At 52.3% G+C, this 14144-nt stretch overlaps 4 protein-coding genes across 4 annotated transcripts; 2 read left to right on the top strand and 2 right to left on the bottom strand.

Moving 5' to 3' along the window:
• Positions 1-4864: 4864 nt before the first annotated feature.
• BJX68DRAFT_152463 (uncharacterized protein) lies at positions 4865-5559 on the top strand. The gene has a single exon (XM_071036687.1). The coding sequence runs from the start codon at positions 4960-4962 to the stop codon at positions 5335-5337; it is 378 nt and encodes a 125-aa protein (XP_070895921.1). The 5' UTR covers positions 4865-4959; the 3' UTR covers positions 5338-5559.
• Positions 5560-6934: 1375 nt separating this feature from the next.
• On the bottom strand, positions 6935-11016 carry nut1 (putative RNA polymerase II mediator complex subunit Nut1). The gene is made up of 7 exons (XM_071041161.1): positions 10306-11016; positions 10009-10256; positions 9902-9964; positions 9350-9856; positions 8775-9306; positions 7054-8728; positions 6935-6976 (listed from the first exon to the last, which is right to left on the bottom strand). The coding sequence occupies exons 1-6, from the start codon at positions 10940-10942 to the stop codon at positions 7626-7628; spliced, it is 3090 nt and encodes a 1029-aa protein (XP_070895920.1). The 5' UTR covers positions 10943-11016; the 3' UTR covers positions 6935-6976; positions 7054-7625.
• A 657-nt stretch (positions 11017-11673) lies between these two features.
• BJX68DRAFT_269879 (uncharacterized protein) lies at positions 11674-12198 on the top strand (the record flags this gene model as incomplete). The annotated part of the gene is made up of 1 exon (XM_071046459.1): positions 11674-12198. One exon carries the CDS (start codon positions 11674-11676, stop codon positions 12196-12198), a length of 525 nt encoding a protein of 174 aa, XP_070895919.1.
• Positions 12199-12524: 326 nt separating this feature from the next.
• On the bottom strand, positions 12525-13874 carry BJX68DRAFT_269878 (uncharacterized protein; the record flags this gene model as incomplete). Its single annotated transcript, XM_071046458.1, has 5 exons — positions 12525-12665; positions 12718-13245; positions 13294-13491; positions 13538-13648; positions 13698-13874. 5 exons carry the CDS (start codon positions 13872-13874, stop codon positions 12525-12527), a joined length of 1155 nt encoding a protein of 384 aa, XP_070895918.1.
• Between the last annotated feature and the right edge of the window lie 270 nt (positions 13875-14144).

Here is a 14144-nt window from a genome sequence, read left to right as displayed (position 1 = left end):
CAGTAAGAAAGAAAGTGCCAGCCCAGTCGGAAGTCCTCCCACCCGTCCCTCTGGTAACTCGGGGGTTGGACAAGGACCTCAATTTTTAGGTCGATTCGCAGTTGTGGATGCTCTCCGCGCCCGACAAATCGGGGGAAAACGTGAGATTGACCAGAAGAACATCCGCCGAACGACATCCGAGTTTGACGCTGGTTTACTTCATCTGTCATCGTCTCTGTCTCTGGGTCTGGAATGCAACAGACCCAACCTGCTGACACCTGAAGGATGACTGATGGCGATTTCTAACCGAGATGTATAGATTCCGGAGCAAGATCATGCCGGCCTTGAATGCAGTACAACACCACAGCTCCATTTGCCTGCATTGCCACTTGATCCCATTGATACGGCCTCTTGTGCAACGCACCATTCAATTTCTCATGACTTTCAACTTCAGCCCTTTGGGATTTGCTGTTCTCGAGCGATAACCTCATGTCGCCTTTCAAGTTCCATACTTCACCCTGGGGCGGATCGTAATCGACGACGCCAATGCACCGCATGCATAAGTGCAAATCCCGATATCCATCAGTCAATCCCCTGATTCCACGAGAAAGCGTCCAAACCTCCCAGTTGAGCATCTGTTCCGGATGGTGATTGCGGAGTCTGCCAGCAAGTGGAGACCGCCCCGTTTCACCACTCATGTTGGCTCATCCAGGAACCAGCTCCCTGGAACTCGGCCACAGCAAGCCGGGACCTCCAACTGATTAATACCATCATAGTTCAAACCTAGGTTACATCGGCCATCTATAAGGAAACAACCCCCGGGTACCGGGGTCTTGGAACTTGGAGCTGCAATTTCGAACGGTGCTTGTCTTTGCCCACAGTCGGGGAACGTTATCTTCAAGAACCGAGTTGGAGCTGGCGGGAGACGCAAGCCGGGGATGCTATTGAAACCTCGAGTGCCAGCAGGGTTCAAAGCCCGGGCAGTCGCTCGCAGAAAGCAGGTCTTTCTAGGGATGGTGATCGCTTGAGCATCATGCTCTGACAAGATGTCAGAACTGACGTCCTATGGTTTCACAAACTCATCATTCTTTGAGGACCTTCCCCGCACCATCTTCTTGAAACCATCAGCAGTGAACAGTCCACAGGCATATCAAAAGTTAGAAAGTTGGATACAGAGTTCCAATTCTCTGGTTCACGGGTCTGATCGGCCGCGCTTATGTAGTCAAGCCCCATATTGGTGGCAAGCAGCAAATGAGCAACACAGGCTGCTGATTGCTTGATAAGCCTGCAGGGGCGTCGTGCATCTCCGTGGACAAAGAGTTTAGAGCCTCTCATGCAGAGAGACGTAATTAAAGAGCCCAAAGACAATGATAATAAGTGCAAGCCGATGCGGCATACCAATCTGAGCAAGCGTCGAGGCCGAAGGATTCATTTCGAGTCCACCAAAAGTACTCCGTAAGACTCGATCCATTTCCTGTGAAGGTGGAAGACTTAAAATGATCCCCACACTTCTTCTCCTGGTTGCAAGGACATGCGACCTGCGACCGGCGGGGAGCAAAAAAGAGTCTCGACTCTTCCTAACCTAGCTTGTCGTGGCTGACGACGGCCTGTCTAAGTGTCCTCTTGTTTTCCTGGTTTCTTGGTGTCAATCCCGTGCTGGCTGTCGCGGGCTGTGGTGTGGCGTCGTTGCCGGTACGCCATCCGCGTCGTGGCCAGTCGTAGCTCAAGGCCGACGAGCTGTCAAAAGTCAACAAAGACAGAAAGTTGACTGATCATCGAGGTTTCTTCCGGGCTTGCAGGTTTATTGAACCATATAACGATATTTCAGAGACCGAGCGGGACGCCAGGGCTGTCATATCTTTGTTGCGGCTGCAGCTAGGGAGAAGTCTGTTCTTATTACTTGACGAAATTGGACACGCGTCGAACAGAGAAAGACACGACGATCTGCTTCCCTTGAGAACGAAAGTGCCAAGTGAACCGCCAAAGAAAGGCGAATTGGGGTCATATCTGGTTGGAGGTGAACAAAGAAAACCTGACCGCTGATTTGCTCCGGCAAAAGAAATTCTCGACAGTTAAACGGTTATCTGGCCAGTCGTTGAAGACAATGGCACGTGCTTGATGTTTACTGCGGGCGTCCTGTAGGGGCACAGGGGGGCCCTGGCTTAGCTGGACACAAATGCAGAGACCAATGCTTGGCACTAAAGCGTCGGCCCAGTCGCAATGGAGACTCAAGTGGTGCTTTTGGCTGCTCCGTGTGAAGACAAAGGAAAATACTGCGCCAAAGTCCTAGTCGAAGGTGAATGACAGATTCAAAGCACCTGTTGTTGCTTGAGGCCCTCAAGCTCCTAATCTGGAATCCAGAGCGAACCAGCCAGAATCTCTTTCCAGAAACGGCTTAGGATCCTGCCTCTCTGTGGCATTTGCTGCTTTCACAGGGGCACAACACTGACAAAGATACGTCGATACGGACACAGCGAGTGTGGACCCGAGGTCCCCAGGCCAATCCACCAGGCCTTTTTATATCGGTTCCATGGTTCATGACCAGGGGAGTTTCCGAATGAGGACATATCACGCAGCTTCAACAAATCACAATCACAACAGCTCAGGAGCTCCCCAAGCTGCTCAACACGGGACGGGACGGTACGAATTGGCTTCAGCGACCGTCAGAATCCTGGTGTGTGACAACCTGGCTTGTGCCGTGTTGGGCCCACGGGACGGGTCAGGGTCATTTGAAAGAAAAATGGATGATGAAATGGATGTGATGATGGGGGCCAACGGTCGCCGGGTCGCGACTCGCCAGGGGTCAGCAAGGCAAAAGGATTTTTCGGTACTTTTCCAGGCAACGAGGCACCAAAAGCCGTGGCGAAAACTCCTTCGTCATCACGTGACACTTGCTTGGTCTAGCCATCTATGGAAGGTCGCTCCCACTGCGGCATCCATGAGGCCTGCTGCCTCGACCATCGATTCAGTCATCACCAACACTCACCGAGCCAGGTCCAGAAGCCCAGGCGCCAGAAGCCGCCAACATCTCCCGATCGCGATTATGATCATCCTCTTCCAAGCTCGAGAATCAGAATCGGGTCAATTCCGATCCTCGTGGAATGTTCTGACACCGACTTGATCCCAACTCCACACGGTCCCACAAAAGGGAGAAAGATAACACCCGGTTGTGCATTTGTCATTGGCCGACCGCTCGCCTTGTGTGGCAGTTTGATCATGATACCCTCGTGCCAAATGAACCGTGGGTTCCAGGTCTCTGGTCTCGGTTCTGCTCCATTCCGCATCATCGGAAGTTGTCCAGGTGAGGAATCGCGTTGTTCTTGATCGTCCCGCTCGGAAATGACGTCCTGATGAACGTCCTCGAGAGTCTGGAATAATGCACTACACGGTCGCGCTAGAGAGATTTGCCTCAGGAGCTGCAGAAGGGGCTACGCGTGAGGCATCGCACCTTCAGCATAGCAAACACCGGCTCCATTGCCCTGGGCATCGGTACTATTCTTGGTCGGAGGACAAACTCTTCGGTTGTGAAGTGGATATAAAGTACCTTGCAGGTGTCTAAGGCGGGACTTATCCAGTCAGACATCTTCTGTCAAGACTCGACAGGTCGAGTCCCTCGACGAGCACGATGGAGTGTTGTGGAGTTCATGCAGGCTGCCTAGGCACGAGCCAGTAGCGCATCCGTGACGCCGTAGGGAATACCCGTCAAGCGGCATCTGCGCGCATGATCAAAAACCACGTTTGCCGCTGGAGGATAATTGGAATGCATAATTCTGGGTTGCTCAGATGGCCGGTCGAGCTCGAGAGTCGAACATCATTTGAGGTGAGGGTATCTCAAATCAATCGACAGAAACACTGCGTCAAAGGGTACCTTCTTCGGTTCTCTTCCTATTGGCCTCACAAGCTCCAATCAGCGAGTTCTGCAGGCCAACCGCGCGAATCCTGCAAAAAACCCACCGTCGCCTCAAAATTCCCACAGGGCGTGCTGTGCTCCGTGACTTTGCCTCGAGCTTTGATTTTTGTCGCTCAAGGCTGAGTCGCCCTTGAGGGGAATCATACTCTTGGATTGCCGTTCGCCACCATGATTCGCGTTACGTCGCCGGTTCATACCCGTGCGTGAACTCTGGGGAGATCACTTGCACCGTGCTTCTTCCAGATTGCGATCATTATTGGTCAAGTGATATTGCTGAGCCCTCAGCCTTCTCTTCTGCTCTCTCTCGAGTCTCGACCCTCGAGCCCTCCAACAGCCTGAGTTATAGTCCAGTATCTTAACTTCCCCAGCCCTGCCTCGCCTGTGCTCAAGGACTGTTACGAATCAGTGATCCAGGTTGATGAACTTTAAGCGCTGTGCCATGCCACCCCTGTTGCATGATGCCGGCAGTCGAGATTTTTCCTCCAATACTCGGATCATAGACCAGGATCGGTGAGAGGCCGGCTTGCATCCTTTTCCTTCACCTATCACCTTTTGAGCACCTGGCAGGGCATGTCATCCTGCCCATCTGAAAATCACCACGTCTGCCTTGTGGGGGCTTTTGATGCCTGGGTGCCTTTCGGCCTAATTTTGACATCGCAAACAATCCATCGTGTTTCCCTTGACAGAGCATTTATGCAGGCGCATGCAGGCCAGAAATTGGAAACAATGTCCAGGATTTACCCGTACATTATCGCCGACGCTCCGGTGCCCTTTTTATTCCGCGATTGTATTCCGCCTGGCCAGGCTTTGGCTCACCCGCGGCCCGCGACAGAGAATATCTCCGCCTTTCCTTTGGATTCGGAGAGCGCGAGTCGGTGAGAATGAACCACAACATGTGCGGAGTATACGATAAAAAGCAAAGAAAGAGTCGCGAAACCGATCGGAGTGCGCTGCCCAGTCCGAGTGCTCACATCTCCCTTCTGTCCGGATCTGCAGACTCTGCAGCGCTGCACATCTGACAGGCAAACAAATCTCGAGTTCAGAGCCCGAAGCCGTCGCAAGCCAGCCTCATGACAAGGATATTCGCGGCTTGCATGAAGTACCTGCAGCTTCCTGGAGGTGAACGAAGGATGAATGTTGCCTGCCTGAATCGGTATGTGCACCCAGAAAAAATACAGGCCAAATCTTGCAGAAATATTTTCTTTTTTTTTCTAAATCAAAATCCAAGATATGATTCGTTGGCCGGGAATCTCAGCTTTCAGGGCATTTTCTATCTTTCCTGCCCAATCAGTAATCGAAGCTGCACGTTCCTGTTGACGCAGGCGGTCCGTTGCGCAATTGGCCTCACGTGCAGTGTGATTGGAACTGCAGCTGGATCAATCACACCTATGATCTGTCTTTCTTGGGGAAAGCTTCCTTCATCGTTCTTTTGTAGCAAACAAGTCTGAAGAAGTCGACTGTTGGAGAATCGCATGCTCTTAATGAATCGATAAAGCAAGACAAAAGCGCATTGGTGTGACCCCGCGACCGAAGAGACTCTTCAATTGGATCCTACCCGCACCCTGTCCATAGCGGAATGCAATATATGTTTGCTTCTCGGCGGCCCTACCCGGGAGGGAAAAGCATGCATCTGCGACCTGCCCTTCGGCCTCCGCAATCACTCGAGCAAAACAGGGCTTCCAATTAGGCCGGATGATCCGGTCTTGTGATGCTATTACATACGAAACGACAACAAAACTGAACGAATGCGATGAACTCAACGCGAATACTGCAAGGTTGGTATGAGGGGCAGAGATGGTGAGTCCCGTTCTTCGCATCCGACTATGCTCCAGCCTCCGTGGTATCACTCCAATTCTCCGTCCAATGCTTCCGTTATCGATTGACGTAACCCCAGTCGGAGAGCGAGGTTTGCATAGCCCTATATCAGCAGGGCTAGGTGTGCTAGTCCATGGCGCCGAGGTGTCTATCCCGTCCCTCTAGACTAGCGCCACCAACACTGGGCTATGCATCGCATACCGCATCATAATATACTTTGTGATGTTGGAGTAGTAAAGCTTTTGATATCGAATGAAGAGACTAGTTGTGTTGGTTGGATGGAGTCCAACTGGATCCGTAAACTTGCGCCCTAGCACCCTCAAAGCACCTTCGGAATCTAATCTAGGAGCAGGTCTCTGTCATCTAACTGCAGAGTGGATATTAGCTAGCCATTACCTGAGACATCAACTTCGTAGGCTGTCGTTGACTCCCCAACGAGGGTTTCTACCCCTCATATCTGATCTGACTGACTTGCGGATCTAGGTTCTCAGCCGAGAAGAAAGACAGGAGAAGAACGAGGGGACTCGTGAGCTATTCGTCTAGATTCCGATTGTGGAGCAAACGGTAGAGAGAAAGTACGGCAACAGATATATATATTTCGCGGCACTAAAATCAAATGTTCCCTCTGGCTCTAGGTTAGTGAGTGGTGAACCGCACCTAGATATATAGTAAGGAGACGGACAACAGTGTTGACCATGGACCGGGAATCGCCCTCAATTTTTCCACAAGCTCACTTTGGGTGTCCGTTGTTATATATATATATATATGAGAAGGAACCATGACACCCAATACTTTAGGTTCTTCCAAGGGTTGGTCGTCTACACCAGGCAACAATGAGAGAGCGGTATCAATCAGACTACGTGCGACAAGGTTAGCCCGAGAGTAGAATCCCAAATTGTAGGTATACAGAGAAAGCATGAGGACGATATGGATCGGCTGTAGTTCTCCGAGGCAGGAGTCGTCGATTTCCCCGGGTGTGGCTCCCTCCGCTCCAAGGAAGGGAAGAAAGGGGCCCAAAGAACGAGGGGGACTATGGATTACCTGCCTACCTATCCACCCTCACCCCTCCCCGGGGCCGATGTTCCCCTGTCTACATTCCTGAAGAATGATGAAACGCGTCCTGTCGCGTCGCGAGATGGTGGAATGGAAATACCCTCGCGGATGGTATAATATGGTCGACCGGTCGGTCGTTTCGGATGTGCTCAACTCCTTCCTCCGCCAACGAACTTCAAGACCACTTTACTTTACGAGATAACAGAGCATAAACCACGGGTATGTGCTATCTATCCCTCACTACGGCTCCTGTATCTCCGAACAATTACCCGAACTAATTGATCAATCAAACCCAGCATATCAACCCAAGAAAAAAAGTACAAAATGCCGACTATGAGCTTCCTCCGCACCCTCACCCTCCTAACGCTTTCCTCCATGGCACTCGCAGCCCCGATCCCATCGCAATATCGTGCAGACACGTGGATGGAACCGCATACGCAGGCACATGCACCTACACATACACATACACATACACACACGGCGCGTCAACTGCCCGTGGGAGACCTGAAGCTTCTCAACTTGGTTGTGCCGGGGAGTGGGATCCCGGAGAGCGTTGGACGGCTGTCGGGGGATCTTGGAGGGAGGAAGCATTTGTGAATAGGTTTTTTTTCTCGAGGCGGTGGTTGGCTGGGTGAGAAGGTTGCGAGGGAGTTATGGAATGTTTTTCCTCTGTGGAGTTGGGGTTCAACCGGGTTTATGGGGACGATACTTAGCTAGAGCCTGGATAGTGGTGGCCGGTTGGGATGATGCTGTGGTTGTGGGGTAGTTAATAGTACTTACTGTATTTATTCCTTGCTACAATTTCCGTACATGCATGTCCCGAATGAAAAGCACATGACAACCCATTTTGAAAGTATTACAACAGATATCAAAACATCCCCTCCATATCCAAATCCAAAAACTCCGGATTCATCTCCGCGGCATTCAACACATCATCAATACTCTGATCCAATCCAGTCGAAGACCCAAGCCCCAAATCATCCATCCCCTGTCCACCGTCCATATCCATGCCTACAGCTGCCGCCGCGTTATCCATGATCTGGTCGAGGTTCGCCTGTTCGTTTTGACCGGGTGCACCTGGCGCACCGGACGGATCGAGATCCATCGACGTTTGGTCGACGCCAAGCTGCATGTTCTGGATGATGTTGTTCATGTTCATATTCATGTTCATGTCGAGGTTTGTGACCTGGGCCGGGGGCGCGAGGAGGACGTTGACGCGGCGGTAGAGGCGGACGAGCAACTCGGCGCGGAGGGGGTCCTTTTCGGAGATTTTGGGCACGTCGGCGTGGTGTAGGTTCAATGCGTCGCGGAGGGTGAGCATCGGACAGCGCGGGACGGGTTCCTTGGTCGGGTCGACGGGGTGGTGGGTGTTTTGGTCGACGGCGTAGGATTCTGCGAGCGGGGTGCAGATGAGGGTTGCGGCAATGTCGAGGGCGAGGTCGGCGTTGCCGGATTGGGATTGGAGTTTGAGTTCTTCGAGGAGGGAGGTGAGGACGCGGGTCGCGCCGAGCATGCGGATTGCGGAGATGATTTGGCGGTGCGTGTACGAGGGTGGTGCCATGTTGACGTCGGGGCTTGTGCTCCAGATGACGAGGGATTGAAAGGTGCTGCGGATGCTGCCGAGGAGTCCGCCGGGGGAGTGGGTGGTCCAGCTTTCGAGCTCGGATTTGTGGCAGCTGGCGGTGCGTTTGAAGGAGAGGCATGGCTCGAGGGCGTCGAGGATGGGTTTGATGTCTGTTCGGTTGGGATGGCGCGCGCGGACGTCTTTGAGCTGCTCCTCTAGAGCGCGGGCGGTGATGTTGAGGACGGTCAAGTGGATCTCGCGCGCCTCGCCTGATATTGAGCTGGGGCTGACGAGTGACTGCAAGGTCTTCAACGGGATGGTCGGGTCCTGCTCGCTTTCCCAGATGTGATTGCTCAACCAGGTCAAGGCGACAACAAGTGAGGGAAGAAGGAATGGCTCAAGGAGGTCTTATATTGTTAGCTTGCTATCACTCAGTGTTGCGCATGGACTTACATTCGAATCCACCCTTTAGCGTATCAAACTCTAGCTTTCCCGCCTCGCACGCTCCTAGACTCTGACGGAAGAGTGTGGAGACAAGCATGTAAAACTCTTGCGGACTGCAGCCAGACATGGTCTCCTCGCTGATTCCTTCGGCGATGAACAAAGCCGCTATCCACTCGCCTATGTTCTTGTTCTGCTTCTCACTCAGCTCCTCGAGCTTCAGACTAGACGAACCCCGCTCGATCAACTTGAGGATAAAGGAATTGCTGCTCGTGATTCCAAGATCAAACGGCCGCAGGTCGTAACGGTACTTGAAGGTCAACACCAAGAGCAGAATGCTTCCAAACTCGTCATACACCGGCTGGCTCTCTGCTTGGTCTTCATCCCAGTGCCATGAATCAAGAAGGGCGCATAGCGGTTGGAGGATCTGCTTTGGGCTGCGAAAGAGTAGCATTACATCTAAAGACTGAGGGCGACGCGATAGCGAGTTGCAAATATTCTTCAGCGTCATCGTTTCTTTCTGATTGCACAGGTTATGCATGACCTGCTCCAATTAGCGATGTCCTGAATACGAGTGACAAGCGTACCTCGGTGATAGCCCCGACGATAGCAGCCGCGTTGCCCTCCGTAGACTCAATGTCGCTAATCAACTGCTCCGCACGTTCATGGTTCGCGCTTATCTGCGCGACAAGGTCATCCTTGGCTAACGGGCCCCCGACAGGGAGAGTCTGCATCGGATTCTCGCCAAGAAGCCGCTCGATACTAGACTCCGGTATCAACTTGTGCGAGGCACAGGAGAACAGGAATTCCTGGCGCACGTCGGAGAGCGACGAATTGCCCTGCATGGAAAACATCTGCGAGAAGGAAGGGAAGGTGTTGGGGTCTAGCCGGCTCAACGCATGGCCGATACACACTTCCATCGGCAGCGAGACCATCGACACGGAAAGCATGGCCGCGAAAAATGTGGGGAGTTTGTTGACCAGGAATGAGCGGAAGAGGAGCATTGTCCGACTGGATTCGTTGCGATACATTGCGTTTGAGAGGACGTCGAAAGCGGCGGTGATGATTTCCTGGATGAGTATTTCGTAGTGGCCCTAAAGTCGTTAATACAGATTCAGATATGGGAAAAGTATACTGACAGCGTAGCGATTGAGGAGATAGTTCAACAGTATGCTATCATCAACCAACGGACGTCCAACAAGCTGAAAATGTCAGATCAACACCATAAAACCAGGGAGAGAAATACCATCGCATTGATATATACGTAGAGACCAGCTCTAGAGTTGATGGTAGGTCCGTCAATGATAGACGCCTCAAAATTAAGCGCGTTGACATTGACGTTGTCCATCATGCTGACTTCCAACTTGGACGGCGGCTGGCCGTACAGGTTGAACTCCTTTTGCACGCTGTCCAAGCGATTGCGGAGAGCAAGCGAGACCTCGGCACAGAGTGGCAGGTAGGCTGAAAGAGCCTGTCCAATCCTGACCTTGAGCGCTACATACTATTAGCAGAGTCCTGACGAAAAAGAAAGCTGAAAATGTACCATCATGAGAATGTGACGAGAGAACCTCTAAACCCCTCTGCGTCCCCGACAGCGCAGCAAGGAGGAACCCCAAAGACTCATAGAGGAGAACAGCATCCGGCGAAGCCATCAGCCCGACCGGCTGATCCGCGTCAAGGTGACTATTATGCCAGGCAATGATCGCCTGGATCCAATCCGCCGTCGCAGAAAAGACCTGGATAGCCTCGAGGAGCGATTTGACCGTCGCCCCCGTCGAGATCGAGAGCATCGCGTCCTGAATGACTTTGATATCCGTCATCAACGTGTAGCACTTGGCCCTTTTCTTGATAGCCGCGACATCAGCCCCCGGCGACGGCTTGTCGAGGATGGACGAATGCCTCAACAAAGAAGCCAAGACGGTCGAGATCTGGACCCCGCCCATCTTGCAGAGACAGTCGATGTACAGCGGCAGGAGCGGGTCCCACTTGACGCCCGTCGATAGACGCGTCTGGAGCAGGAGGTCGATGAGCGACGAGTCGCCGATCGGACAGCGCGCGCGGAGCAGTTTGCTCAGGTCTCTGAATTCCGCGGCGTCGATCCGATGCATCAGACATCGGTCGAGAAACGCCTTCCATTGCGAGGTGGCTGCTGCCGCGCGATCGGTGTCGCGGGGATGCATGGTATATATATACGGCGGGGTTAGCCCGGTGTGCTTTTGGTTGGTTCGTCCCAAATCATGGGCATCTTGCCCTGGTGCATTGAAGCTGTGTCTTGGAAGACGAGACGAAACGCGTGGATAACAATCGCGACTCACGTGATCCTTACGTCACATGATAATATATGGCCAATCATATTGCGGCATGCTCAAACAACTATAGGGACTTTGTCTATGGAATCTATAGCTCTGAATAGATGCTTTTAAAGTCACTAGTCTTTTTTATGGTGTGAAAAACTTTGATCAAGTTGTTTAGGCTGCACGTTGAAGTTAGATCTGCAACGCTCTTCCGAACCGATCTGGTTGTATAAAAGCGAAGCCCGGCGGGATACAATAGGGACGGTATAAGAGTGGAACTTTACAGTCTCGGAATAGCAAAGGCTTTCCAGAGGCTCAATTTTCTGGAGTTCGGCCAGACTCTTCAAGGTCTAGGGCGCCCCTGAGGCGAACGATTCTATACCAGCTAAAAATAGTCGGCATCGTCATGCAGGCTGGCATTGAACTTTGCCTCAATATTTAATGCATACTAGGAGCACGTTTCAAATTGTCCGACAACCAATATCTCGCGTACTTAAGGCCCTTCTTCCAGAATCGAAATAACCATCTACCATTCATACCTCAGTATCTCCTCTACCCACCACCACACTATCACCCTACACCCCCCAAAACAAATCCATCCACAATAACAACCAACAATGGCCTCAACAACAAATCCATCCACCGCCTCAGCCCCCTCCTCCACAAACTGCAACACCCCAGCGCAATACGAGCTCCCCGTGCACGACGCCTCGTGCGGAATCCCCAACGCCAACGACAAGTACAAGGGGTATTTCGAGAACTGCGCCGCGCCCGCGGCTGTCCGCGAATATAACGACGAGTGTGCGCTCTGGGCGCCGGCCGTTGATCAGTCTGTGCAGGATTTGATTGATTGTCTGTACAAGGCCGGTGTTGAGTGGGGGGATGTCTGGTGTTCCGGGGATGTGAATGGGACGGCGACGGGGAGTGGGTATCCGAGTGCGACGAGGACGTCGACTTCGACGCGGGGAAGTGAGACGGGGACGGCGGCACGGACTTCGAGTGCGGATGGGGCTGAGGAGACGGGTGGGGAGTCTGATGGGGATGGAGAGAATGCAGCTGTTGCTGTAGCCAAGGGTGTGCCGAGGGTTGTTGCGCTGGGGCTGCTGGGGCTTGTTGTTTCGGGTGTTTGGGGGTTTGCTTAGGAGTACTGCTCGAGGAGGAAATGCTTGTTTTGTTGCTTATGTGTTCGTTTGAATTCTTTGTATAATATCGCTCGACTCGAATGACTAGTACTGTCCTCCCAATAAACATACCAATGCGCTGTTTGATCTGATACCAAGGTAGTAAGTGCTGTACACTGCTTGGTACATGTCGGATACGTCTAATACATCTAATCCAGTAGCATCCGGTCTTCCGACTCTTGTATCGTGGCAAAGTGATTATAATTTGACATCTAGATTTATTCTTACTCCGAAGCACTCTCTCATGGCAAGGCGTACAGACATTTGACTAAACACATATCATACAGTCACATAGTCTCTTTCAGCAACCCGTTCTGAAATCCAAGGCTCTCATAATAATCGGGCGCCGGCTCCTGCTTCTCTACCTTCAACCCCGGGATCGCCAGCGAGACAATGTAAACCGGAAACTGAAACTCGAATATCCGCATCTAAGCATGTCAGCAGCTATACTTTCCAACTCACAGAGGGAAGGAAACTTACATGATCCCGTCCAAACCAAATCCCAAGCCGAATCTCAAGCTTAAAGTTGCGACTCACATTGCAAGTCTCGAACGTCGGCGTCAAAAACGTCGGCACAACATGTCGAGTCCAGACGCCCTCATCAACCCTCAACACCGGCTCCGCCATGTCATCGTACCCGGAGACAAGGCTCTGACGGAGATTCGCCATCGTCTGGATAATCCACGAGCGGGTTTTGGACTCGATTGAGCCCTTTGCGCGGACTTCGGTCGTTTCAATGAGCATGGATTGGAAGTCGTGCAGGGAGACGGTGTGATTGCTGCTGGATAGACCTGGCAGATTGGTCATCTCGACGCGAAGAGGGATTGGCTGTCCCAGGACGAGGAACGGTCCGTTGAGGAGTGTTGCTTCGATCTGGCAGATTGGTTCTTGCGATCGAGGTGAGATGGGCTCTGAGAGATCTGGTCGGCAAACTACAGATCGCTTGTCGGTTATCCCGCGCATGGGGAGGTGCATTGTGGATGTGCAGTAAAAGTATACGCCGCGGATCTGTATCTTGTTAGAGTTGGTACTGCGTAAAGAAGGATGGTTGCTTACAGCCTTGTGTGTCCCGCGCATGAGGCCGTCCTGCTGGACTGTGGCTTCGAGAAGGTACTTGATTTCTTCTGCAGTGGTGGCGTCGCCTGTCGACGGCGGGAGCCTACGGAGCAGATGGTGAGTCTTCTTACTTCCTGTTTGCTTACCATCTGCTCCGTGTGTAAGACTAGCCTTGTAGCATTCTGATGCGTGGGGGAACTACACCTGGTTAGTATGACCCATTCGCAGAGGGAGAAAAACTCACGCTGAACGAGAACGGGAAAACATGTTGCCCTGGTGAAACAGTCACAGGGCGGGACTTGGAGAAGCTCGCGAATTCCTTTGGAGGAAATAGCTGGATATTCGTCTTGAAAAGCTGTCTCTAGTATCAGTATGCATTCTCGAGATGTATCGCTCAAACTGACTTGATGAGTCTCAGTCACCCTCCCCGCATCTAGTCTTGAAGTCGCAGATCCCAACATCCTTATCGTGATTGAATTGATATCCACTTGACTGTCATTTCTGAGAATGACGTGACCGCAGACTTCGTCCTTGTTCGTGTAGACGGCCTGCTCCCTGTCGAGACTGATCTGGATCTCCATGCGGGATGGTTTGAATAAGCGCTCAACTTGAGGCAGCATCGACGGGGCGCAAAAAAGCATTGAGAAGTTTTTTTCTCGATAGAACCAACGTGAAACTCAACAAGTCGCCTGGGGCCAGGAAGCATTTACGTCGGTCGCTCATGACATGACACGCCTTGGAAATTTTGCTCGCCCTCTCGTATCCCGAAACCTTCACTACAGCTTCCCACGGGCCTCAGCTCGCCCCAGAGGATTCACAACTCGACCCGACCGGCGGTCCGTGAATTGGAA

The sequence above is a fragment of the Aspergillus pseudodeflectus genome, assembly GCF_044049435.1.
Source record: "Aspergillus pseudodeflectus strain CBS 756.74 chromosome Unknown BJX68scaffold_43, whole genome shotgun sequence".
NCBI lineage: Eukaryota > Fungi > Ascomycota > Eurotiomycetes > Eurotiales > Aspergillaceae > Aspergillus > Aspergillus pseudodeflectus.
This window is presented reverse-complemented; position numbering and strand designations above follow the sequence as displayed.

Bases quoted from the DNA above. Each gene is read 5' to 3' on its own strand.
- BJX68DRAFT_152463 (XM_071036687.1), top strand. From the start codon at position 4,960: ATGACAAGGATATTCGCGGCTTGCATGAAGTACCTGCAGCTTCCTGGA.
- nut1 (XM_071041161.1), bottom strand. From the start codon at position 10,942: ATGCATCCCCGCGACACCGATCGCGCGGCAGCAGCCACCTCGCAATGG. The intron at 10,257-10,305 runs GTACATTTTCAG...AATAGTATGTAG, and splicing joins CTCGTCACATTCTCATGATG to CGCTCAAGGTCAGGATTGGA. The intron at 9,307-9,349 runs GTACGCTTGTCA...TAATTGGAGCAG, and splicing joins TCGTCGGGGCTATCACCGAG to GTCATGCATAACCTGTGCAA.